General features: G+C 43.5%; 7 protein-coding genes, 2 non-coding genes and 1 pseudogene across 9 annotated transcripts; 7 read left to right on the top strand and 3 right to left on the bottom strand.

Moving 5' to 3' along the window:
• Positions 1-2,017: 2,017 nt before the first annotated feature.
• On the bottom strand, positions 2,018-2,470 carry LOC136419092 (histone H3). The gene has a single exon (XM_066405267.1). The coding sequence runs from the start codon at positions 2,441-2,443 to the stop codon at positions 2,033-2,035; it is 411 nt and encodes a 136-aa protein (XP_066261364.1). The 5' UTR covers positions 2,444-2,470; the 3' UTR covers positions 2,018-2,032.
• A 261-nt stretch (positions 2,471-2,731) lies between these two features.
• LOC136419100 (histone H4) lies at positions 2,732-3,280 on the top strand. The gene has a single exon (XM_066405276.1). It carries the CDS (start codon positions 2,814-2,816, stop codon positions 3,123-3,125), a length of 312 nt encoding a protein of 103 aa, XP_066261373.1. The 5' UTR covers positions 2,732-2,813; the 3' UTR covers positions 3,126-3,280.
• A 1,535-nt stretch (positions 3,281-4,815) lies between these two features.
• On the bottom strand, positions 4,816-5,250 carry LOC136419095 (histone H2B-like). Its single transcript, XM_066405271.1, has one exon. The coding sequence runs from the start codon at positions 5,233-5,235 to the stop codon at positions 4,864-4,866; it is 372 nt and encodes a 123-aa protein (XP_066261368.1). The 5' UTR covers positions 5,236-5,250; the 3' UTR covers positions 4,816-4,863.
• Positions 5,251-10,400: 5,150 nt separating this feature from the next.
• LOC136419104 (histone H2A) lies at positions 10,401-10,859 on the top strand. Its single transcript, XM_066405279.1, has one exon. The coding sequence runs from the start codon at positions 10,434-10,436 to the stop codon at positions 10,809-10,811; it is 378 nt and encodes a 125-aa protein (XP_066261376.1). The 5' UTR covers positions 10,401-10,433; the 3' UTR covers positions 10,812-10,859.
• A 665-nt stretch (positions 10,860-11,524) lies between these two features.
• On the bottom strand, positions 11,525-12,011 carry LOC136419103 (histone H3). Its single transcript, XM_066405278.1, has one exon. It carries the CDS (start codon positions 11,934-11,936, stop codon positions 11,526-11,528), a length of 411 nt encoding a protein of 136 aa, XP_066261375.1. The 5' UTR covers positions 11,937-12,011; the 3' UTR covers position 11,525.
• A 214-nt stretch (positions 12,012-12,225) lies between these two features.
• On the top strand, positions 12,226-12,667 carry LOC136419096 (histone H4). Its single transcript, XM_066405272.1, has one exon. The coding sequence runs from the start codon at positions 12,315-12,317 to the stop codon at positions 12,624-12,626; it is 312 nt and encodes a 103-aa protein (XP_066261369.1). The 5' UTR covers positions 12,226-12,314; the 3' UTR covers positions 12,627-12,667.
• A 1,205-nt stretch (positions 12,668-13,872) lies between these two features.
• LOC136419098 (histone H1-like) lies at positions 13,873-14,783 on the top strand. Its single transcript, XM_066405274.1, has one exon. The coding sequence runs from the start codon at positions 13,972-13,974 to the stop codon at positions 14,761-14,763; it is 792 nt and encodes a 263-aa protein (XP_066261371.1). The 5' UTR covers positions 13,873-13,971; the 3' UTR covers positions 14,764-14,783.
• Positions 14,784-17,236: 2,453 nt separating this feature from the next.
• LOC136419111 (small subunit ribosomal RNA) lies at positions 17,237-19,166 on the top strand. Its single transcript, XR_010753076.1, has one exon. It is a non-coding gene; the product is annotated as a small subunit ribosomal RNA (ribosomal RNA).
• Positions 19,167-20,626: 1,460 nt separating this feature from the next.
• On the top strand, positions 20,627-20,781 carry LOC136419105 (5.8S ribosomal RNA). The gene has a single exon (XR_010753071.1). It is a non-coding gene; the product is annotated as a 5.8S ribosomal RNA (ribosomal RNA).
• A 586-nt stretch (positions 20,782-21,367) lies between these two features.
• Positions 21,368-22,500, top strand: part of LOC136419108 (large subunit ribosomal RNA) — a pseudogene marked incomplete at its 3' end in the record, with an annotated part of 3,633 nt that continues 2,500 nt past the window's right edge.

Raw genomic sequence — 22,500 nt, 5'->3', positions numbered from 1 at the left:
CGTGAAATCCAATCTTTTTTTTTTGAAATTGCATCAAAAGAATCAAATATTCATGGAATTTCGAAGTTCCGAAAAATTACTGTATTGTACCAAATAATACATACCTCGAATAGTGCCGCCGTGCATTTCTGAAACGCACTGCAAATGTACGAACATACGTACCGTACTACGTACATGTATATACTATGTGTATGTATGTATGTACGTATGTATGACCGTTAAAACGATTCATTTTTATTTCTATGTTGTCGCTTCTTCGGGTTATCTTATCGAAGTGTATGCCAAAGTCCAGGACTGCTTCGTATTTATTCGAGAGCTAACGCCGCGACCAATGAAATCTTTCCGTCTCTCGAGACGGTAGTGTATAAATATAAATCGACGTCGAGACATTTATCATTTCGTTGTGCGGTACGGTGGCGGCGGTCGGACGTGTCCGCGAGCGTGTGGTGTTGTTGTCGCCGGGCTGTGTTAGTGTAGTGAATGTGCGTGCGGTTCGACAATTTGTGCATAGACGCGATGCGCTAATAAAAGAAAAAGCGTATTGTTTTTTTTTAATGTTTTTCTTAAAACATAATAAATACGTAGGGACCTCGCGCGTCGTCTCGTTACCGAGTGATTTTGTGCACGCGGTCGATGTACACTGTGTGTGCCTGTGAAAGGAGTAAAAGAAAAATCGCACAAGTGTTTTTTCGTGTTTTTTTTTTTTTTAAACACAAACACGTGTGAATTTTTCTAGAGAGACGGAGACGGGATAAAGTGCCGCAGCGCGATGCCGAGCGGCATTGAAAACCAAAAAAAAATCTTTGTTTCAGAAGTTTTAACTTCTTTTGCAAAAGCCACTTTTAAGATTTTTGACAGCGCTTCGCGGTTACAATTACGAAATTGCTGAAGTTTCGAAACTTTCGGAATGGATACTAAAGCGTACGAAGGGTGAGTAAATTTTTATATGTTTTTTTTTTTTTTTCTTTTTTTGTGCTTCCTTCTCTATCCACGCTTTCTTTATTTTTGTACGTTGAGATATATTCCCTGTCGTTCGGTCTGAAAGGCCCAAATGAGGAATTTCGAGGCGCATCAAAGACGAGATTATTTTTGGGGGGTGTGACGGAGGCATTGCCAAAGTCTTAAAAAAAGGCGCACCCCGTCACTAAACCTCAAACTCAATCAATCCTCGGGGTTCCTCCATCTTGTGGCCATTTTTTAGAGGACTACTTTTTTTTTTCTAGACGTTTTATTGTAGAGCTCTTCGTTGTGCTCCTCTTTCATTTTAGCAATCCTCTTTGTAACCCTCTGTTATTGTAGCAATTCTCGTCGTAACCTCCGTTTTCAACTGCATGCTTACAAATCGGTCTTTTTTCGGAACCGCACGAAACGTTCCGTTCGAGAAAAATAAATAAAAGGAAAGAAAAATAAAGGACGTTCCCCCATTAGTTATACAATTTCACGTGCCCCTACATTACCTGAACTACGGGCACGTCCTGTTCGTGAACGGTACCGTCCAGTCTACTCATCGTTCGTAATTCTGAGAGAACGTACGGCAGTAGTTTCTCTTTCTTTTTTTTTATTATTATTATTTTTTTTTTTGTTATTTATTTCTCGTTATCGCACTCACACTAAAAAATCGGCTCTTTTAAGAGCCAATATTTATTGAGATAAAGGAAAATCGATTTTTATTTATATTTCGTGTTATCTCCATCGGTAGATATTTTCAACGTTACGATTTCCTACTACGTTTTGTTTTGTGTGGTTCTACAAAAAAAATAATAGTACTACTACGTATTCAAGGGAGAAACGAATAGAGGCGTATAGAAAATTTCGGGTGAAGAATACTTGCGGTACGTGGGTAGACGATTTTCTTTTTTTTTGTTTTCTTTTCTGGTTCTAAAAAGAACCGGTTTTTTTAAATTAATTTATTTTTTTAATTTTGGATTATCTCCTTTAAAATTCGCACTTCCACTACTGCTGCTACTACTACTACTACTACTACAACTATTATTATTATTATTATTATTCATTTTAATCGGAAAGCTTTACCTTAAGCTCGTTCGCCTCTGATACGTCTGGCCAATTGTATGTCCTTTGGCATAATTGTGACGCGTTTCGCGTGAATGGCACACAAATTCGTGTCTTCGAACAGACCGACGAGATAGGCCTCGCTAGCTTCTTGCAGTGCCATCACGGCCGAACTTTGGAAACGCAGGTCAGTCTTGAAATCTTGAGCTATTTCTCTAACGAGACGTTGAAACGGCAATTTTCTGATTAGGAGTTCCGTGCTCTTCTGATAACGGCGAATTTCTCGAAGTGCCACCGTACCGGGTCTGTAGCGATGAGGTTTCTTCACTCCGCCCGTGGCCGGGGCACTTTTACGAGCCGCTTTCGTGGCCAACTGTTTTCTGGGGGCTTTTCCACCAGTGGATTTTCGAGCAGTTTGTTTCGTACGAGCCATTTTCTTTTATTTTCTTTTATTATTTTTTTTTCTTTCTTGCGACGAACAAACGAACGTGCACACACACAATAATACTCAAACGAAGCGACAACGACCACGACCACGATTAACGCGATGCACGAGACGCCGCCGGTCGAAACGAAAATAACGAGGCGTCCAGTTTGCCGTCGGAGTTTTGTTCGATCGCCTCGTGACGCGATTGGCGGAGATCGAATCGGTAGGGGCGGAGCGTCCTAACCGAATATAAAAGCGACGAATTTGGATATTTTCGTGGCCAGTCCAATTTTTGTCGTCGTCGTTTTTCGTTGTTGACGTGACGTTTCGTGTTTTGTAATTAACATTTTTGCGCGTTTCTTGTGTACGTGTCGAAATGACTGGAAGAGGTAAAGGAGGAAAAGGTCTGGGAAAAGGAGGTGCTAAGCGTCATCGTAAGGTGCTTCGTGACAACATCCAAGGTATCACTAAACCGGCGATTCGACGATTGGCAAGACGTGGCGGGGTGAAACGTATATCAGGTTTAATTTACGAAGAAACCCGTGGAGTTTTGAAGGTATTTTTGGAGAACGTAATCAGGGATGCAGTGACCTATACCGAACACGCAAAGAGAAAAACCGTCACGGCCATGGACGTCGTATACGCATTAAAACGACAAGGACGCACTCTTTACGGATTCGGTGGTTAGATTTGTTGTTGATTGTTCATCGAGCGCGCGCGCGTGTTTGTGTGTGTGTGTGTGTATCTGTGTGTGTGTGTGTGTGTGTGTCCGCTGTCACCTGATGCGTGGACACGTCCTCGCGACCGATCAAAAATGGCAAGTAGACATTTCGTTAGGTCTCACGTGCAAAAAACGAAAGAAAAAATCGGTTCTTTTAAGAGCCACAACATGTTTTTTTTTCGAAAAGAAAATCTATTCTTTAATTTTTTTTTTTTCTCGTTTGTTTCTTTTCTTTTTTTTTTTAAATTTATATATATATATATATATATATATATATATATAAATGTACTTTTTTGTACTTTATTTTATTACGTCGAAACGTGTTAAAAGCTGCTGATCGTCGTGACTCTCCTATGAGGTTCAGTCCTCCGTCCGTCTTTTGTAATATTGTCTCGAAGTTCGGATTCCGACGGGTCACATCCGTTTCGTCTTGTTTTCCGCTTTTGGTGCGTGTCGGTTCGCGTTGCTGTCTTTCCTCTCGCCTAAGAAACGTCATTTCTCTTAGTTTAGATTTAATCTATGTGCGCGTTCTCGTGTTTTTACTGTTGCTGTTGTTGCTTTAAAAAAGAAATCGAAAAAACGCCCACGTTCCCAAAAGAAGAACAAGAAAAAAAAACCAAAAAGCAAAGCTTAGAGCTTTTAATGATTGCGTGGGAGACTCTCCGGAACGACCGTGGTTCGTCGTTCATCCGACGATATGACAACAAAGGAAATGTGATGTTGGTGCGCCTCTAAAAGTCGTTTTTTTTTTTTTTTTTTTTTTTTTGAAACCACGAACACCTCGAAATAAAAGAGAAACGTTCGAGTATTGATCATTTCTATTTTTCCAGCGTGTCGACCGATGAGTAGACTGGACGGTACCAATGTGTGTGTGTGCGTGTGCGTGTGTATTTTTTTTTTTATATGTTTCTAGTTTATGTGTATATGTGTGTATATACTATAAATGTCTGTAATGTCTCTAGTTAGGATCGTGTAAAATGTTTTGCTAATTTACGAAATAGACTATCCCTCCTCCTATCACCGAAGTTGTTATTCGACAAATCTATACTCACGTCATATACCTACGTACATGCATGCATCCGCGGCCACAAAAGCAAAAATATACATACCTTTTGATCGTCGATAACTCTTACTCGTGCGATATCGTAAGGTATCTCCCTGCCTCAATGGACTGACTACCAAATAGAGACGCATACGTGGTGTAGACCGTTTTCTAATATTCACTGATGGTGACGACGAAAAAATTAATACATGTTATAAATCGTAAACAAATTATGGACCAGTAGGGAAATATAAAGTAGTGGCACGTGAAAAAAAAAAAAAGATATAAAAAATACCGGTGCCGTCCAGTCTATCCACTGTACGACGCGTAAAGCTAACGTAATAGTCTTTCTTTGCATTCGGAGAATTTTTTTTTTTTTTTTAATTTGACGCATCGGTGGCGTATGTCTCCTAAATTCGAACGTAACAAGAAACGGAAAAAAAAAAAAAAAATGTTTTACGCGATTAACACATACACGCACGCGCACGCATCCACACGTCCGCGTTATGAAAGGTTGCAAATATCTACTGATTGGCGGCGATAAGGGAAAAAAAAAATCGATTTTCCTTTGTTTTCGTAAATTGTGGCCCTTAAAAGAGCCGATTTTCTTCTTTTTTTTTTTCTTTTGTCGTTGTCATGCAAGGACGGATCGAACGATCGTGTTTATTTCGAACTAGTGTACTTGGTGACGGCTTTCGTACCTTCGCTTACGGCGTGCTTGGCCAACTCGCCCGGTAACAACAATCGAACTGCCGTTTGTATTTCCCTACTGGTAATCGTCGATCTTTTATTGTAGTGAGCCAATCGAGACGCTTCGGCGGCGATCCGTTCGAATATGTCGTTCACGAAAGAATTCATGATAGACATCGCTTTGCTGGAGATTCCGGTGTCGGGATGGACTTGTTTCAACACTTTGTAGATGTAAATCGCGTAGCTTTCCTTCCTCCTGCGTTTTTTCTTCTTATCGGTCTTCGATATGTTTTTCTGAGTCTTACCGGCTTTCTTTGCGGCTTTTCCACTCGTTTTCGGCGGCATGATCACGCGTCAAACAAACGAACAAACAAAAAAAAAAGAAACGAAAAATTTCGAGAAACACAAAAACACAATCTCACGCCACACACAAACCGATCGCGAGGACTTCGACACGCGACGAGGATCTTCTTACTATTAAACGTGAACTCCAGTCGGACGTCTATTTAAGTGAGGAGCGAGTCCCTTAACAAGCCCCGCCCACCTCCGTTTCGAGAAACGGAGCGATTTCGTTGGTCGCGTCGTTCCACATAAATACGGTGCTCGATTTTGCAGTTCATTCTACTTTAACGGTTCGTCGTTGTCGCTTCGTGGTGTAGTCGTCGTTGTCGTCGATAGTTATACTTGTTCGGTTCGTTTTTCTCTTTGTCGTTTGTGCTTGTGCGTCTTTTTCTCATTCTATTCTCAGTCGCTTCGCGGTGTCGTTCGCTCGCGCTCGTGCTAGCCACAATATTACTCCGGCGCGCCAGTAATAGTGTATATGAGTAGTCGTATAAGCAAAAACAACAGAGAATTCAAAAGCTCTACCGATATTGAACAACCACACTCAAAAAAAACCATCATAAAGTGTAAGCCAATCAAGCCACAATTACTACGTTGGAGGAAACACTTCGAGCGATTCCAATCGCAAGCTTCAGAAATGGGTAAGCCTGATTTTCCTGAAGTTAAAATCAAAAAGACCCACTCTCAAAACATTGACGCATACACGGCAAAACTCGCACATTCTGCAGAAAAAATTACAGCCCTTGAAAATGAAAACAAAACACTTAAAGAACAACTCGTCCAATTAAATGAAAACATTAAAACGTTAACTCGACAAAATGGCGAGCTATTAATTCAACTAAAAGCTCACTTTGAAAACAAACTAATCCCCACAATTCCTGAATACAATTCACAACCACTATCTCAATCTTCGCACGCAAAAACACATACACAATCAAAAAAAGCAGTAGAACTAATGGACACCTTGGATGAATTCCCCCCATTACCCGTAAAACTAAATCACCCTAAAACAACAAACTCCGAACTGAAAAAAAAACAAGATAATCAAAACACCCTCACCCCACAAAAACACGAAAACCCAAAACCTACACAATCTGAAAACAACAAAACTAAAACACCCAAAACAGTACCAATAGTCATAAGGGAAGGAAATAAGTATTTACAGGCAATGAAAATACTCAAAGAAAAAAATGTCAAAATTCTTGAAACAAAAAAGTCAAGCTTGGGAATACAAATCTTCCCAGATTCATCAGACGACCACCGAAAAGCCACTACACTACTTAAGCAACATAAAGTAGAATACCATACATATTTCCTTCCCGAGGACAGGAAATTAAACATCATCATCAAAGGTCTCGATATAAACATAGACATAGACGACATCAAAAATGACATAATAGATAAAGGATATGAAGTAATAGAATGCTATCGACTCAGAAACTCAAGAAATCAAAAAACATCACTAGTCAAAATACTTCTACCTAAATCACAAGATAATTTTTACAATGAGAAACATGTGTGTTATATGCCAGTGCAAATCGAAGCACAAAGACACACCAACCTTCCCCCACAGTGTAAAAATTGTCAAAAATTTGGACACTCCTCAATAAACTGCAGTGCCTCACCGCGATGCCACAAATGTGCAGGTAATCACTACCATCTAAATTGCCCCAACAAGAACAACAATTCCCTCAAGTGTGCAAATTGTGACGGACCGCACGCGGCCAACCATACTAAGTGCCCCAAAAACCCCAGAAACCGTCTCCTTCAAGAACAAAAGAAATCTGAACCTCTAAAAACCAATACTCTTGATCCTAGCAAGACAAAACTATACGACTGGAGCAAACGTTCACAACTTACCCAACCTCCCCCTCCGCCAACACAACAAAACCCTCCCAAAAATAAAACAGAAATTACTAAACTCGTCAACAAAGCTCCTAGTAATAATTTAATTACACTACTATCACTCTCACCAGAGGAAATGAAAGTACGTGTGGAAATTCTTTCCAACCTAATAAAGGATAACCCCATACTAAACTCCCTAAACACAATCGTTTAAACGAATAACAATCCCACACGTCCTCTCATTAACAACTCCGCAATGGCGAACTTAATAACACCTAACTCCATCACAATTTTAAGTTGGAATGCCAATTCGGTATTTCCCAAACGACATGAACTGGCAAACCTAGTAACAGAAGAGAAATATGACCTAATACTTATTCAGGAAACCTTTTTGAGACCGGCTACAAACTTTACTATCAAAAACTATACAACTTACAGAAACGACAGGATTACCAATCGTGGTGGTGGCACTGCAATATTAATCAAAAATAAAATCAGGCACACCTTAATTCCTTCACCAAAATTGGATTCACTTGAACAAACCTCAATCAAAGTCTACCTAACTACTGGCCCTATAGATATACACTCGACGTATAAACCCCCCAAAAAAAGACTGAATAATCTAGATCTTGACAACATATTTAACAACAATAATCAAATATTAATTGCCGGTGATCTAAATTCTAAAAATAAAACGTGGGGCTGTAGGTCCAGTAACGCGGATGGAATCAGACTGAACAAATACGCCATGGAAAATAATGTCTGCATCTCAGCTCCATTAGAGCCTACCCATTTTCATCATGAATCTCCTGATATTCTCGACATAGCACTACACAGAAACTTAAACACAGACATACACATACAAAATGTTGACGAACTAAGCTCAGATCATTCTCCTATCCTCATCACTATTGGATCAAATCCAATATACATACCTCAAACCCGAAAAGCAGTTAACTGGAGGGACTTCAAGAACTTACTTGAAACAAAACCCCTCACACTACCTCCTGTTCAAAACCCACTCCAACTAAATAAAGCAGTTAACTTATTCACTCAAAAAATACATGAAACCATAACCCACACAACCAAAGAATTCCCTTGCCCCACCCACAATCTATATTCTCTTCCTAACGAGATAAGAAATCTAATTAGAGAGAGAAACAGACTCAAAAAACTGGCAAAAAGAACCCTTGACCCGAATATAAATACAAAAGCAAACAGACTCACGAATCAAATCAAAAATGACATCAAAAAACACAAAAACAAAAAATGGGAAACCCTTCTACTAGAACTAAACACAGAGAACAACTCACTTTGGGACATAAAGAAAGCTCTGAAACTCAATTCTCAACCAAAAACGATTCACAAACCTATCCATGGTCCGTACGGACTGGTATTCAGTGAAGAAGACAAATCTGAAACTTTTGCCGACTCACTCGAAAACCAATTCAGCCCCAATAAAAGTTCAAAAAACTATAGGAAATTCGAAGAATACGTTGAGAACTTTGCTACAGACCTATCACAAAACCATGTACCCATCACAATCCCTACCACCACCACTGAAGAAATAAAAAAAATAATAAAATACCTTAAAAATAAAAAAGCTCCCGGACCTGACTTAATTAGCAATAGAGCACTAAAAAACCTCCCAGACATTTACCTGGAACAACTAACTTACATAATAAACAAATCACTCGAACTGAACCATTTCCCTGATCCATGGAAAATAGCTAATATAATCCTAATCCCGAAACCTAATAAAGACCAATTATTCCCCCAAAATTGGAGACCTATTAGTTTAATTGCGTCGTCTTCCAAAATCCTGGAGAGAGTCTTTCTTGAAAGACTACTCATCAAAACAGAAGCAATTATCCCAAAAGAACAGTTCGGATTCGTCAAACATCATAACACTGAACTCCAGCTAGCTCGCATTACCGAAAACATAATTAATGGTCTTCAAAAAAACAAATCAACTGGCCTAGTCATGCTAGACATTGAAAAGGCCTTCGACAAAGTTTGGCATGAAGGACTCATATATAAACTATGTAACCAATACCACTTAGAAAAAAATTACGTACACTTTCTTCATACATACCTAAACAACAGAAAATTTCAAGTAACATTCGGAAATCACAAATCCCTCATAAAAACTATGACAGCAGGAGTCCCTCAAGGATCTGTCCTAGGCCCGCATCTTTACAATCTTTACACTGCCGACATTCCAAAAGCCCCTCATACCGAACTATCAATCTACGCCGATGACACTTGTTGCTTCACAACAGACAAAAGCACTGCCAGGACGCTTATAAGACTTCAGACCCAACTTCACTTATTTGAAAAATGGACTGAGAAATGGAAGATAAAAATAAACTCAAATAAAACTGAAGCAATTCAAATCACTCGCAAAAAACGAAACCCACAAAATCACCTCACCATTAACAAACACGAAATCAAATGGAAAAACTCAGTCAACTACTTGGGAGTCACTTTGGACAAGAAACTTACTTGGTGTGAACACATTAACAAACAAATCACTAAAGCAAACAGTAAAAGAGCAATAATGTATCCATTACTAAACAGTAAATCCAAACTAAACCTAAGCAATAAACTTCTCATTTACAAACAATACATCCGTCCCACATTGACGTATGCTTGTGTTGCCTGGAGTCAGGCAAGTAGCACGAACATTCTCAAAATTCAAACCTTCCAAAATAAAATGCTTAGACAAATAACCAATGCTCCTTGGTACATTAGAAATTCATGCATCAGGAATGACACAAACACCGAAACAATAAAAAAATACATACAAAACAGGCACAAAAAATTTTTTGAAGAGACTAAACAACACGCAAATCCCCTCATCCAACAAACGTTTGCCCCTGAGCCAAACGGTAATCCAACCAAACACAAAAATCTAAAAACCCCAATACAAGTATAGTCCTACACGCACACAAATCAATACATAACACCTCAATAAAACCTACGAAACATGGGAAACCATTACCATAACGCACGCTTACGCACACACGTCACAAAACGTATGTATGTGAGTACACGTGCAAAACTCCCCAACGATCAATTGATTGATTAAACAACTTACAGTCTTAATTAACCAATTGTTCGAAACTGCCCACAAAGGTGTAAGAGTGCACTCCAGCACTGTCACCAATAAAAATCAACCAGCATCGAGCGAGCTTCGTGGTGTAGTCGTCGTTGTCGTCGATAGTTATACTTGTTCGGTTCGTTTTTCTCTTTGTCGTTTGTGCTTGTGCGTCTTTTTCTCTCTCTCGCTCTCTATCTCTTTCTCTGTGTGTGTGTGTGTGTGTTCGTTAATTTACTTCAAGAAAGAAAACAAAATGTCGGGACGCGGCAAAGGTGGTAAAGTGAAGGGAAAGGCAAAGTCACGTTCCAGCCGTGCCGGTTTGCAATTTCCGGTCGGAAGAATTCATCGTTTACTTCGCAAGGGAAACTATGCCGAAAGAGTGGGAGCCGGAGCTCCGGTATATTTGGCCGCGGTAATGGAATATTTGGCCGCCGAGGTGTTGGAATTGGCCGGCAACGCCGCAAGGGACAACAAGAAAACCCGTATCATTCCCAGGCATTTGCAATTGGCCATAAGAAACGACGAGGAATTAAACAAACTTCTCTCAGGAGTCACCATCGCCCAGGGCGGTGTATTACCGAACATTCAGGCCGTACTTTTACCGAAGAAGACCGACAGCAAAACCAAGTAATTTTTTTTTGTTTGTTTGTTTGTTTTTGTTCGATCAGACACCCCGATAGAACACAATAAGAAAATGAAAATCGGTCCTTTTAAGGACCAAAACGACATTATACATAAAAGAAAATCGAACTGCGAGTAGTCGATTAGATAGATTTAGTCCTAGTTTTCTGAAGGAAGAAAAAAAAAAAAAAAAACGTTTCGATAACACTTGTACAATTCTCTCGTTATATTTTAACTATACATACGCAGACACACTGTGTTTGTGTGTCGGACATACGTGCCACAATTAATAATAGAACGATGGTATTGGGAATTGCGAAGCTTTTCGAAAGTGTGGTCGTGTGCACGGTGCAACAAATCTTTAAAATTCCTCGCAGTGTCGTACCGTAAGTAGACTGGTCGGTATCGGTGTTAGTAGTAGTAGTAGATAAACAGAACGCCGGTTTCGACCGCTCTACTCGTCCTACGCCATTAAGGAGATATCTTTTCTTTTTTTTTTTTCGTTCCCTTCCTTTTTAACTACGCACTAACATTCTATTACGACTAGGAGTTATCGAATGTTATCGACGATGATCGACCGACGATTTTCTTTTCTCAATTTCGTTTTGTGGTTCTAAAAAGAACCGTTTTGTTTTTGTTTTTTTTTTTCGGACGCTCTCCTTCAAAATCTGCACTTCCACTGCTACTAGTAATATACTATTGATTCGAATCGGGAAGTTTTACCTTAAGCCCTTTCGCCTCTGATACGTCTGGCCAATTGTATGTCCTTAGGCATAATGGTGACGCGTTTCGCGTGAATGGCACACAAATTCGTGTCTTCGAACAGACCGACGAGATAGGCCTCGCTAGCTTCTTGCAGTGCCATCACGGCCGAACTTTGGAAACGCAGGTCAGTCTTGAAATCTTGAGCTATTTCTCTAACGAGACGTTGAAACGGCAATTTTCTGATTAGGAGTTCCGTGCTCTTCTGATAACGGCGAATTTCTCGAAGTGCCACCGTACCGGGTCTGTAGCGATGAGGTTTCTTCACTCCGCCCGTGGCCGGGGCACTTTTACGAGCCGCTTTCGTGGCCAACTGCTTCCTGGGAGCTTTTCCGCCTGTGGATTTACGGGCAGTTTGTTTCGTTCGAGCCATTTTTTTTTTTTCTTGCGACGAACAAACGAAATTAGAATCTCACAAATCAATCGTGCACACACACACAAACAGTAACACACGGAGCGACAACGAACACGACTAACGACACACGGGACGCCGATCGAAACGAAAATAACGCACCGCTCGATCGCCGTCCGCTTTTGTTCGGTCGCCTCGTGACGGTATTGGCGGAGAACGACTAGGTAGGGGCGGAGCCTCCGAACCGAATATAAAATTGACGCTTTTGAAATTTCGCCGGCAGTCCAGCTATTGTTGACGTGACGTGTCGTCTCTTGTCGTATTGTTAGTGTTTGTGTATCCCGCTTTCGAAAGTTCCAAGAAAATAAAAAACACGAACGTTTAACAGCAGTTATCGAGATGACTGGCAGAGGTAAAGGTGGAAAAGGTCTGGGAAAAGGAGGTGCTAAGCGTCATCGTAAGGTGCTTCGTGACAACATCCAAGGTATTACTAAGCCGGCGATTCGACGATTGGCAAGACGTGGCGGGGTGAAACGTATATCCGGTTTAATTTACGAAGAAACCCGTGGAGTTTTGAAGGTATTTTTGGAAAACGTAATCAGAGATGCCGTGACCTACACCGAACACGCAAAGCGAAAGACCGTCACCGCCATGGATGTTGTATATGCGTTGAAACGACAAGGACGTACTCTTTACGGATTTGGCGGTTAGATTTGTTGATTGTGTATCGTGTATCTGCTGTTGCTGTTGCTGTCGCCGCCGCCCGATTGTCTATGTGACTGTGTGTGTGTGTGTGTGTGTGTGTGTGTGTGTGCGTGCGTGTGATTTGCAAACAGAATGATTAGTAGGCATCATGTTGAGTCTCACGTGTAAGGAACAAAAAAAAAAAAAATCGGTTCTTTTAAGAGCCACAACACGTATTTTCGAAAAGAAAATCTTTCACAGATTTTTTTTTTGCTTTAATGGAATTTTAGTTTTTATCATATCTATTTATCTAATTAATTCGTCGTCCTGTGATGCCGTTGCGATCGAATGTCATTTAAATATGCATTAATTATAACAAATAAACATGTCATCCATGATGTTCGATATATAGCTTAACTTATTATGTAGCACATAAAATATTGATATTGTTTATACACACACACACACATTATATATATATATATGTACATGTGTGTGTGTGTGTGTGTGCGCACATATATCTAATACATAACGATTTCGACTACTAAACGTAGGAACGACCGAATCGTCATCAAATAGATCGCTTAGCCGTTGTTTTGTGCCTTTTCGCTCAGAGAATTACACGATACTTTTCGAATCTCGGTAAAATTGACATTTTACGAGCACTTTTGGTCGATTGCGTTTGCTTAAAATGTCGCCCGATTCGGTGGGGTGACACTAGAACGTATTTTATTTTTTTAAGGATCCTGCCTCGACGTCGACGCAATTGTCGATTATACCACGGCAAAAGGTATACACCCGTTTGTCGAAATTCGTCATCTTCCTACGTTCGATTTGTTGCGGTGCCGATATGTACGATTTCAAACTATGCCGTTGATGCAAAATCGTTGATCACGTGTTATTACATCGGTCAGTTCGGTGGTTAAAATGCGTTATTTACGGCGATTCACTTCGTCGACGTAAAGCCCATAGTTCGCGAAACGTTACTAAAACCCAAGATTAACGGATATATCGTGATGAATAAGGAAATTTGTTACTTAAACGGGAAGCCACTAACACGTCGACGGTGTAAAGCAAGTCGAGAGCCGTCGATCGTCTACGCCGTGCCGTTCAGTCCTCCGCCCGTCCTTTTTAATATTGTCCCAACGTTCGAATTCCAACGAGTCATTTCCGTTTCGTTTTGCTTGCCGCTAGTACGCGCCAATTCGTGCCGTCGTCTTTCTTGTCGCCTATAAATCGTAATTTCGTAATTTCGATTTCACCTATTCTCGTGTGGTGTGTGTGTATGCGTGTGTGTGCGTGTGCGTGCGTTCGTACCCACGTGCTTTTGTGACATTTTTCTTCTTTTTTTTTTTTGTTTTTGTGATTAACCATGGCCGATACGGAAAGTACAACAGTCAGCGGGACAACGCCAGCCGGTTCTCCTTCGAAGAAGGAAAAGAAATTGAAGAATCCAAGATCGAAGCCGAGTCACCCGCCGACTTCCGAAATGGTAACGAACGCAATAAAAGGTTTAAAGGAACGCGGAGGATCATCTTTGCAAGCCATCAAGAAGTATATCGCCGCCAATTATAAGGTAGATGCCGAAAAGGTAGCCCCGTTTATTAAGAAATATCTTAAAACGGCCGTCGTCAACGGGGCGCTTGTACAAACTAAGGGAAAAGGAGCCTCGGGTTCGTTTAAGTTGTCCGCATCGGGTTCGGGAACGTCTAAACAAGCCGCCGGCGAGAAGAACAAAAAGAAAACGGCGAGTAAACCCCGAAGATCGGTGACCAAGGCAATCAGTGGCGGTGGTGGTAGTGGTAGCGGTGGTGGTGGTGATGATACTAAGGGTAAGCTAATCAAATCGGCCCCTTCGCCCAAAGCTAAAAAAGCCGCAGCAGCGGCCGCCGCCGAGCGAAAGACTACAACCTCGGCAGCTACGAAGAAGACGGCCACTGCCGAAAAGAAAACTTCGAAAAAGACAACGGTTTCCGCTGCAGCCGCTTCATCGGCAGCTACCTCGACGAATAAAGGTAGATCACCGTCGAAAGCGAAAAAATCGAACAAACCCGGACCTACGAAAAAGCCTAAAGCTCCCAAACCGAAAACTGCAAAAAGTGCGTCGGCTGCTGCCGTTGCTTCGAAAAAAAAAACACCGACAACTCCGAAAAAAAAGAAGTAAAATTATAGTTTTGGTGACTGTGTGGGAGAGTGGCTCCAGAATAACGGTGATTCGCGTCGTTCCAACAAAACAAAAGAATACCGGAGAAGTGGCGTTAGTGCGCCTACAAATCGGTTCTTTTCAGAACCACAAATATATCGAAAAAAAAGAGAAACGTGAAACACACACACACACACATCGTCGATCCACATCCAATTCCAGTATCCTACTTTACCTGAATCTTTCATCCGTTCCGAGTAGGAATATATCATTCTCATTTTTACTTATAACTTGCATACCTCTAATTTATTTTTCACTTGCCCGTAGTTTACATTTTACATGTGTCGAACTTCCAAATTAAAATTTGAAACAATCCGAATGCAACAAAAACTATCATATTATTCTTAAGAGTCGTACAGTGGGTGGCCTGGTCGGCACCGGTATTTTTTTCCTCATGACCATAATTATTTACATTTTACGTATCCTCCCAGAGTTTGTCTCTTACGTGTCCGTAGTTTATGTGTTGCACGCCTCTAAATTATATTTTTCGACGTTCCCGTAGTTTACATTTTACATGTGTCGAACTTGCAAATTTAAATTTGAAATAGTCCGAACACAAGGAAAAACTATTATAGTACTCTTATGGATCGTACAGTGGATAGATTGGCCGGCATCGGTATTTGTCTTCCACGTGACCCTCCTTTGTTTTTGACGTGCCCGTAGTTTATATTTTACGTGCCCCTACATTATATGTATTTCGACGTGCCCTTAGTTTATATTTTACGTGCCCCTACATTATATATATTTCGACGTGCCCGTAGTTTATATTTTACGTGTCCCTACATTATATACGTTTCCGACGTGCCCGTAGTTTATATTTTACGTGCCCCTACATTATATGTATTTCGACGTGCCCTTAGTTTATATTTTACGTGCCCCTACATTATATATATTTCGACGTGCCCGTAGTTTATATTTTACGTGCCCCTACATTATATACGTTTCCGACGTGCCCGTAGTTTATATTTTACGTGCCCCTACATTATATACGTTTCCGACGTGCCCGTAGTTTATATTTTACGTGTCCCCAATTTATATTTTAACACTAACGAGACGACTCGAACGATGTCCCGTCGCTCGCGAGGATGGAATTGCGGTCGGTCGTGATCGCAATGCCTTTACATTTTCACATTTGTAGGGTACAGTGTCGACAGGCGAGTAGTCGGGACGGCACCTGGCCACTGCGCTTATGTGAGAGGTGACGCGTCGCCGACCGGTCGGTCGGTCGTTGCAATGTCTCCTCCGTTTGGAAACGCATGTGCTATATACGCCCGTTTTTGAAGGGAAGTGAAAAAAGAAAGTTTTTTTTTCTTTCCGATACACGGGTGGTATAAAAACAAGCGGATTCTAGTCTATAAAGGCGTTCTGTTTTTCGTTGGTGGTTTTTTGTGTGGGCTTACACGACGACACAACCCACCACCACGGTGTGATGGTTTTTGTTGTTTGACGTTGACCGCCGAGTGTTGTGTGTGTGTGCGATGATCGATCGATCGATTACAGAGAGACCTTGTGACTGCCGAGTGTATGTGACAAGAGAGATCATCGCCACTGACACACGGCAACCGTCGTCTCGTGTTTCTCCTCCCCGACTAAAATAGAAAAAACGCCAATAGGCAGTGCTCACGGCGAGATTGCGGACTCTGCGAGCGTTGTTAAGCAGCAACGTTACGGTCCTACATGCAATCGAATATACAGAAATTTTTGAGATACGATCTCGTTGATAACTTTGCGATAGCTCTCCCGATTCCGAGTGAGATTATATTTTGAACCGAACGTTCCTACGAGAATCCCGTGTCGCTTTCAATCTAGCGAAGGGTCGAGAGGATGTCGAGTTCCGGATCGGTTGACGATACACGTGCGTGCGTTAAATCTCGGTTAATATTAATGTGTAGAACTTCGCACTCGCACGGGACGATGACGAAACGCGCGCGACGAAGCGATAATTCGTTGTGTGGTGTGGAAGTTAGTAGTTCTCTTACGAGCGAAGAAATTTAATTATTGACTTTGGTTTTTGCACGTGCGGATGTGGTCGATCGTGTTCCGTTTTGAACGTGTTTTTTTATATACACATATTATAATATATAATATGAAAAAACAATGTTTGATAAAAATATGTGAAATGTTTCGAGAGCGTGGCGTCTTGAACGGTTTTCCGTATTCTAGACGCGCTGAACGCACGCGAAATTCCGACTTTTTGTCGGTCTCCACACGCCGCGCGCACGTTGTGACGGCTTAAGCGCACCACAGCTATGTGTTAATATATAGCTGTCGCGCGTCGTCGTAACGTGTCGCGTTCGCGCGGAGAGGGGAGACTGGTGTTTGTTTTTTGGTCCGAAACGTCGTCGTCGTTGTCGTCGTCGTCGTCTCGACAAACGAGACGAGACGAGACGAGACGCGACGATGACGAGCCGACCACACAAAACAAGAGTACAGTTCCCTGGTTGATCCTGCCAGTAGTCATATGCTTGTCTCAAAGATTAAGCCATGCATGTCTCAGTACAAGCCAAATTAAGGTGAAACCGCGAAAGGCTCATTAAATCAGTTATGGTTCCTTAGATCGTACCCACACTTACTTGGATAACTGTGGTAATTCTAGAGCTAATACATGCAAACAGAGCTCCGACCGGAGACGGAAGGAGTGCTTTTATTAGATCAAAACCAATCGGTGGCGGGTTCGCGCTCGTCATCGTACAACTTGGTGACTCTGAATAACTTTACGCTGATCGCACGGTCTTCGCACCGGCGACGCATCTTTCAAATGTCTGCCTTATCAACTGTCGATGGTAGGTTCTGCGCCTACCATGGTTGTAACGGGTAACGGGGAATCAGGGTTCGATTCCGGAGAGGGAGCCTGAGAAACGGCTACCACATCCAAGGAAGGCAGCAGGCGCGCAAATTACCCACTCCCGGCACGGGGAGGTAGTGACGAAAAATAACGATACGGGACTCATCCGAGGCCCCGTAATCGGAATGAGTACACTCTAAACCCTTTAACGAGGATCAATTGGAGGGCAAGTCTGGTGCCAGCAGCCGCGGTAATTCCAGCTCCAATAGCGTATATTAAAGTTGTTGCGGTTAAAAAGCTCGTAGTCGAATTTGTGTCTCGCGCCGCTGGTTCATCGTCCGCGGTGTTAACTGGCGAGTCGCGAGACGTCCTGCCGGTGGGTCGGCCCGCAAGGGTCGCGCCCAACTCAATCCTGCCGCGGTGCTCTTCATTGAGTGTCGAGGTGGGCCGGCACGTTTACTTTGAACAAATTAGAGTGCTTAAAGCAGGCTAAAACTTCGCCTGAATACTGTGTGCATGGAATAATGGAATAGGACCTCGGTTCTATTTTGTTGGTTTTCGGAACCCCGAGGTAATGATTAATAGGAACGGATGGGGGCATTCGTATTGCGACGTTAGAGGTGAAATTCTTGGATCGTCGCAAGACGGACAGAAGCGAAAGCATTTGCCAAAAACGTTTTCATTGATCAAGAACGAAAGTTAGAGGTTCGAAGGCGATCAGATACCGCCCTAGTTCTAACCATAAACGATGCCAGCTAGCGATCCGCCGACGTTCCTCCGATGACTCGGCGGGCAGCTTCCGGGAAACCAAAGCTTTTGGGTTCCGGGGGAAGTATGGTTGCAAAGCTGAAACTTAAAGGAATTGACGGAAGGGCACCACCAGGAGTGGAGCCTGCGGCTTAATTTGACTCAACACGGGAAACCTCACCAGGCCCGGACACCGGAAGGATTGACAGATTGAGAGCTCTTTCTTGATTCGGTGGGTGGTGGTGCATGGCCGTTCTTAGTTGGTGGAGCGATTTGTCTGGTTAATTCCGATAACGAACGAGACTCTGGCCTGCTAAATAGGCGTATTTTGACATCCTAAAGGCTCGCCGGTCCGGGGTTCGCGCCCCGTGATCGTGCGCGGTTTTTACTGTCGGCGTACAAACTTTTCTTCTTAGAGGGACAGGCGGCTTCTAGCCGCACGAGATTGAGCAATAACAGGTCTGTGATGCCCTTAGATGTTCTGGGCCGCACGCGCGCTACACTGAAGGAATCAGCGTGTCCTCCCTGGCCGAGCGGCCCGGGTAACCCGCTGAACCTCCTTCGTGCTAGGGATTGGGGCTTGCAATTGTTCCCCATGAACGAGGAATTCCCAGTAAGCGCGAGTCATAAGCTCGCGTTGATTACGTCCCTGCCCTTTGTACACACCGCCCGTCGCTACTACCGATTGAATGATTTAGTGAGGTCTTCGGACCGATACGCGATGGCGTTTCGGCGTCGTCGATGTGTCCGGGAAGATGACCAAACTTGATCATTTAGAGGAAGTAAAAGTCGTAACAAGGTTTCCGTAGGTGAACCTGCGGAAGGATCATTACAGTGTATTTGTATATATGTATGTATACACACACGCTAGTATGTGACTTGTGTCGTGGTCGTCGTCGTCGTCGTCATCATATCATCATCGTCGTCGTCGTCGTTGTTATTTTTTTTTCTCCTCCTACTCCTCCTCTCCTCCTTCTTCTTCTTCGATGTCGTTCGTCGTCGCGTGGAAAAATCACGCGCGCCGCGTACCTTACGACAGCGAGGTAGAAGGTAGGTGTGTAGAGATGAAGGTGAGATGGAGGTGTGAAATTGAAAATGATAGAAACGGCGGCGGCGGTGGTGGTGAGACGCGACGCGCGACGCGACACGATTATATTTAATCGAACGAATAGTCTTCTCTTCTTATGTATGTACGTTGCGAGAGTTAGACGCTTAGAAAAACTCTAAGCACACCAACTCCCTCTCGAGACAGACTCTAACTGATGACGAGGTTCATACTTCGTCGTCGTTTGGTGGTTTTTTGCGTGTGGGTGTGACGTACGTTTAATAGTACGTGTCTGCGTTGTTCTTTTGACGACGTCCTCTCCCAGTAATGTCGTCCCGGCATTTTCTTCTCCCCCCCCGTATAAGATAGTGGTCGTCGTGTGACGCTTTACGTTACACGGTCGACGACGATCAAGCGGGGAGGAATGAAGACGACGAAAGTTGTGTGTGCCTCGGGATGTGCTGCTGCTGTTGAGGACGACGACAAAGTGCCGAACTTCGTTCGATCGAGATAATATCTCTCGCACATACAAACGCGCGCAGCTACCACCGACGGGGGATGTGCTTTGCACGAGGGGATGCGTGATGCAGAGAGAGAAAGAGAAAGAGAAATCGTCTAACGTACTCTCGCGACGTTGTGTAGTTTATGTAAGGCTCTATAGAGAAGACAGAAGGTTTAAAGCAAACTGCCGTGAGATGATTCGGGTACCTGAGAAATGGCACGCGCGTTCGCGCGCGCTTTGCTAATTTTCGTGGTCGTAAAGGATTTTCGCCCGATTTCACGTGCCGTTCGTTTCGTGGTGACGTACGTCGCGCGCGTTTCGTAGTCTTTCGTAATAGAAAGGAAACGAACCCCGACGACGTTACGACGTTTTTTCGGTTAGCGGAGTTTCTTTACGCCTAAAAGAGAAGGAAAGGAGTGTGTGAAACAGCTTCGTCTAAAAATTACAGACGGCGATCGTGACCGGTTGTAGTCGTGTCGACGAGCCGAGAGACACTTCCCGTTTGCTTAAATTACGAGGAGTAAGTGTTTCGAACGGTGGTTCGTCGCGCGTCGACGCTAACGGAAATATTGAGAGCGCCGTCTTTAAACAAACAAACAAACACCACAAACCATTTGAACAAGTAACACTCGTTTGAAACAACACACGTAAGGTTTCGGACGATTGTTGTGCGCTCGCGTAAAAATCGTAGCGTTAGTATGTATCGTCCGAAACGTTCGTCGTTGTTAAAAAAAGAAAAAAATATTACCCTAAACGGTGGATCACTTGGCTCGTGGGTCGATGAAGAACGCAGCTAATTGCGCGTCAACTTGTGAACTGCAGGACACATGAACATCGACATTTCGAACGCACATTGCGGTCCTCGGATTCTGTTCCCGGACCACTCCTGGCTGAGGGTCGTGTCTATTTCAAAGACTGCTCGGCGTCCGACGAAGAGACAACGTTACGATAACGACGAACGAAGCATGATTCGATTACGTCGATGTGTTATTGTTTCGATGTCGCGCCGCGACGTCGCAGCGAGATGGACGTGCACGCGTCACTCTACCTTAGATCGTCGAAACGAGATGATATATTACCATAAAATATACTAACTCGCATTCCGATCGTTATATATTTATTTTATGTAGGTAGAGTGACGCGACGTCTTAAAACGTGAGAGCGTATCTCGTCGTCGTGGTCTATGACTACGAGGAGGAGATGTATGGATCGTGCGGTGCGAATTATCGTGCCACACGTCGCCGGTCGACGAGAGAATTGTAGATTTTTAACGTGCGATCGACGTGTCCGATATTTTCGATTGTCATTACACGTTGTGTAAGATCGGAAAACGACGTCGAATCATATATATATGATATATGATATGATATGATATGATATTATATTATATTAATATTATATGTGATCGAAGCGTTTAGATCGTTCTCTCGTCGTTGTGACCGGAGTCTGTTTTTTCGTTCTCTCGAAACGAAAAATATAAATTTTTCGACCTCAGAGCAGGTGAGACTACCCGCCGAATTTAAGCATATTACTAAGCGGAGGAAAAGAAACTAACTAGGATTCCCTCAGTAGCTGCGAGCGAACAGGGATTAGCCCAGCACCGAATCCCGCGGCCGACATCGGGCGCCGGGAAATGTGGTGTTCGGGAGGATCCATCATCCCGAGGTCGTGCGGCGCGTCCAAGTCCTTCTTGAACGGGGCCACAGCCCAGAGAGGGTGCCAGGCCCGTAGCGACCGCTGCCGATCGCGGGAGGATCTCTCCTTAGAGTCGGGTTGCTTGAGAGTGCAGCCCTAAGCGGGTGGTAAACTCCATCTAAGGCTAAATATGACCACGAGACCGATAGCGAACAAGTACCGTGAGGGAAAGTTGAAAAGCACTTTGAAGAGAGAGTTCAAGAGTACGTGAAACCGTTTAGGGGTAAACCTGAGAAACCCGAAAGGTCGAAGGGAGAAATTCATTCGCGTTTCGACGTAGGCGTGGGACGGGGTCGAGCGACGGAACACGTTCTTCGGAACGGGTTTCGCGCCCTCCGTCCTTCGAACCGGCGGCGAACGCGTGCACTTTTCTCCTGGTAGGACGTCGCGATCCGTCGGGTGTCGGTCTACGACTTGCGGTGGAGCCCGCCCGTCGTCTCGTACGTACGGACGGACCCGCTCGTTCCGGCCGACTCGCTCGACGGTATACGTAAGGTCGGAGGCCGCTCGTTTTTAGGAGCGTTCGACTCGTCGCAAGCGCGCCACGTGCGTCGGCACGCGGACCCAGTGCCGCGTCCGACCTCTGGTGACTGTTGGCGACGAAGTTCTCGAACAGACCTCTTTTTTTTTCCAAGACCGATCGGCGACGCTATAGCTTTGGGTACTTTCAGGACCCGTCTTGAAACACGGACCAAGGAGTCTAGCATGTACGCGAGTCATTGGGAATCACTAAACCTAAAGGCGTAATGAAAGTGAAGGTCTTCCTCGCGAAGACCGAGGGAAGACGGACGGTTACGTTAAACCGCCCTCAAAAGTGGGACCGTCCTGCATTCCCGGGGCGTCTCGTTCACATCGCGTGAAGAGGCGCACCAAGAGCGTACACGCTGGGACCCGAAAGATGGTGAACTATGCCTGGTCAGGACG

This window comes from Euwallacea similis, unplaced genomic scaffold (assembly GCF_039881205.1).
Source record: "Euwallacea similis isolate ESF13 unplaced genomic scaffold, ESF131.1 scaffold_76, whole genome shotgun sequence".
Classification (NCBI taxonomy): Eukaryota; Metazoa; Arthropoda; class Insecta; order Coleoptera; family Curculionidae; genus Euwallacea; species Euwallacea similis.
Note: the sequence above shows the minus strand (reverse complement) of the source record. Positions and strands in the feature narration are given on the sequence as shown.

Excerpts from the sequence above, each read along its gene's own strand:
- LOC136419092 (XM_066405267.1), bottom strand. The coding sequence starts at position 2,443 with ATGGCTCGTACGAAACAAACTGCTCGAAAATCCACTGGTGGAAAAGCC.
- LOC136419100 (XM_066405276.1), top strand. The coding sequence starts at position 2,814 with ATGACTGGAAGAGGTAAAGGAGGAAAAGGTCTGGGAAAAGGAGGTGCT.
- LOC136419095 (XM_066405271.1), bottom strand. The coding sequence starts at position 5,235 with ATGCCGCCGAAAACGAGTGGAAAAGCCGCAAAGAAAGCCGGTAAGACT.
- LOC136419104 (XM_066405279.1), top strand. The coding sequence starts at position 10,434 with ATGTCGGGACGCGGCAAAGGTGGTAAAGTGAAGGGAAAGGCAAAGTCA.
- LOC136419103 (XM_066405278.1), bottom strand. The coding sequence starts at position 11,936 with ATGGCTCGAACGAAACAAACTGCCCGTAAATCCACAGGCGGAAAAGCT.
- LOC136419096 (XM_066405272.1), top strand. The coding sequence starts at position 12,315 with ATGACTGGCAGAGGTAAAGGTGGAAAAGGTCTGGGAAAAGGAGGTGCT.
- LOC136419098 (XM_066405274.1), top strand. The coding sequence starts at position 13,972 with ATGGCCGATACGGAAAGTACAACAGTCAGCGGGACAACGCCAGCCGGT.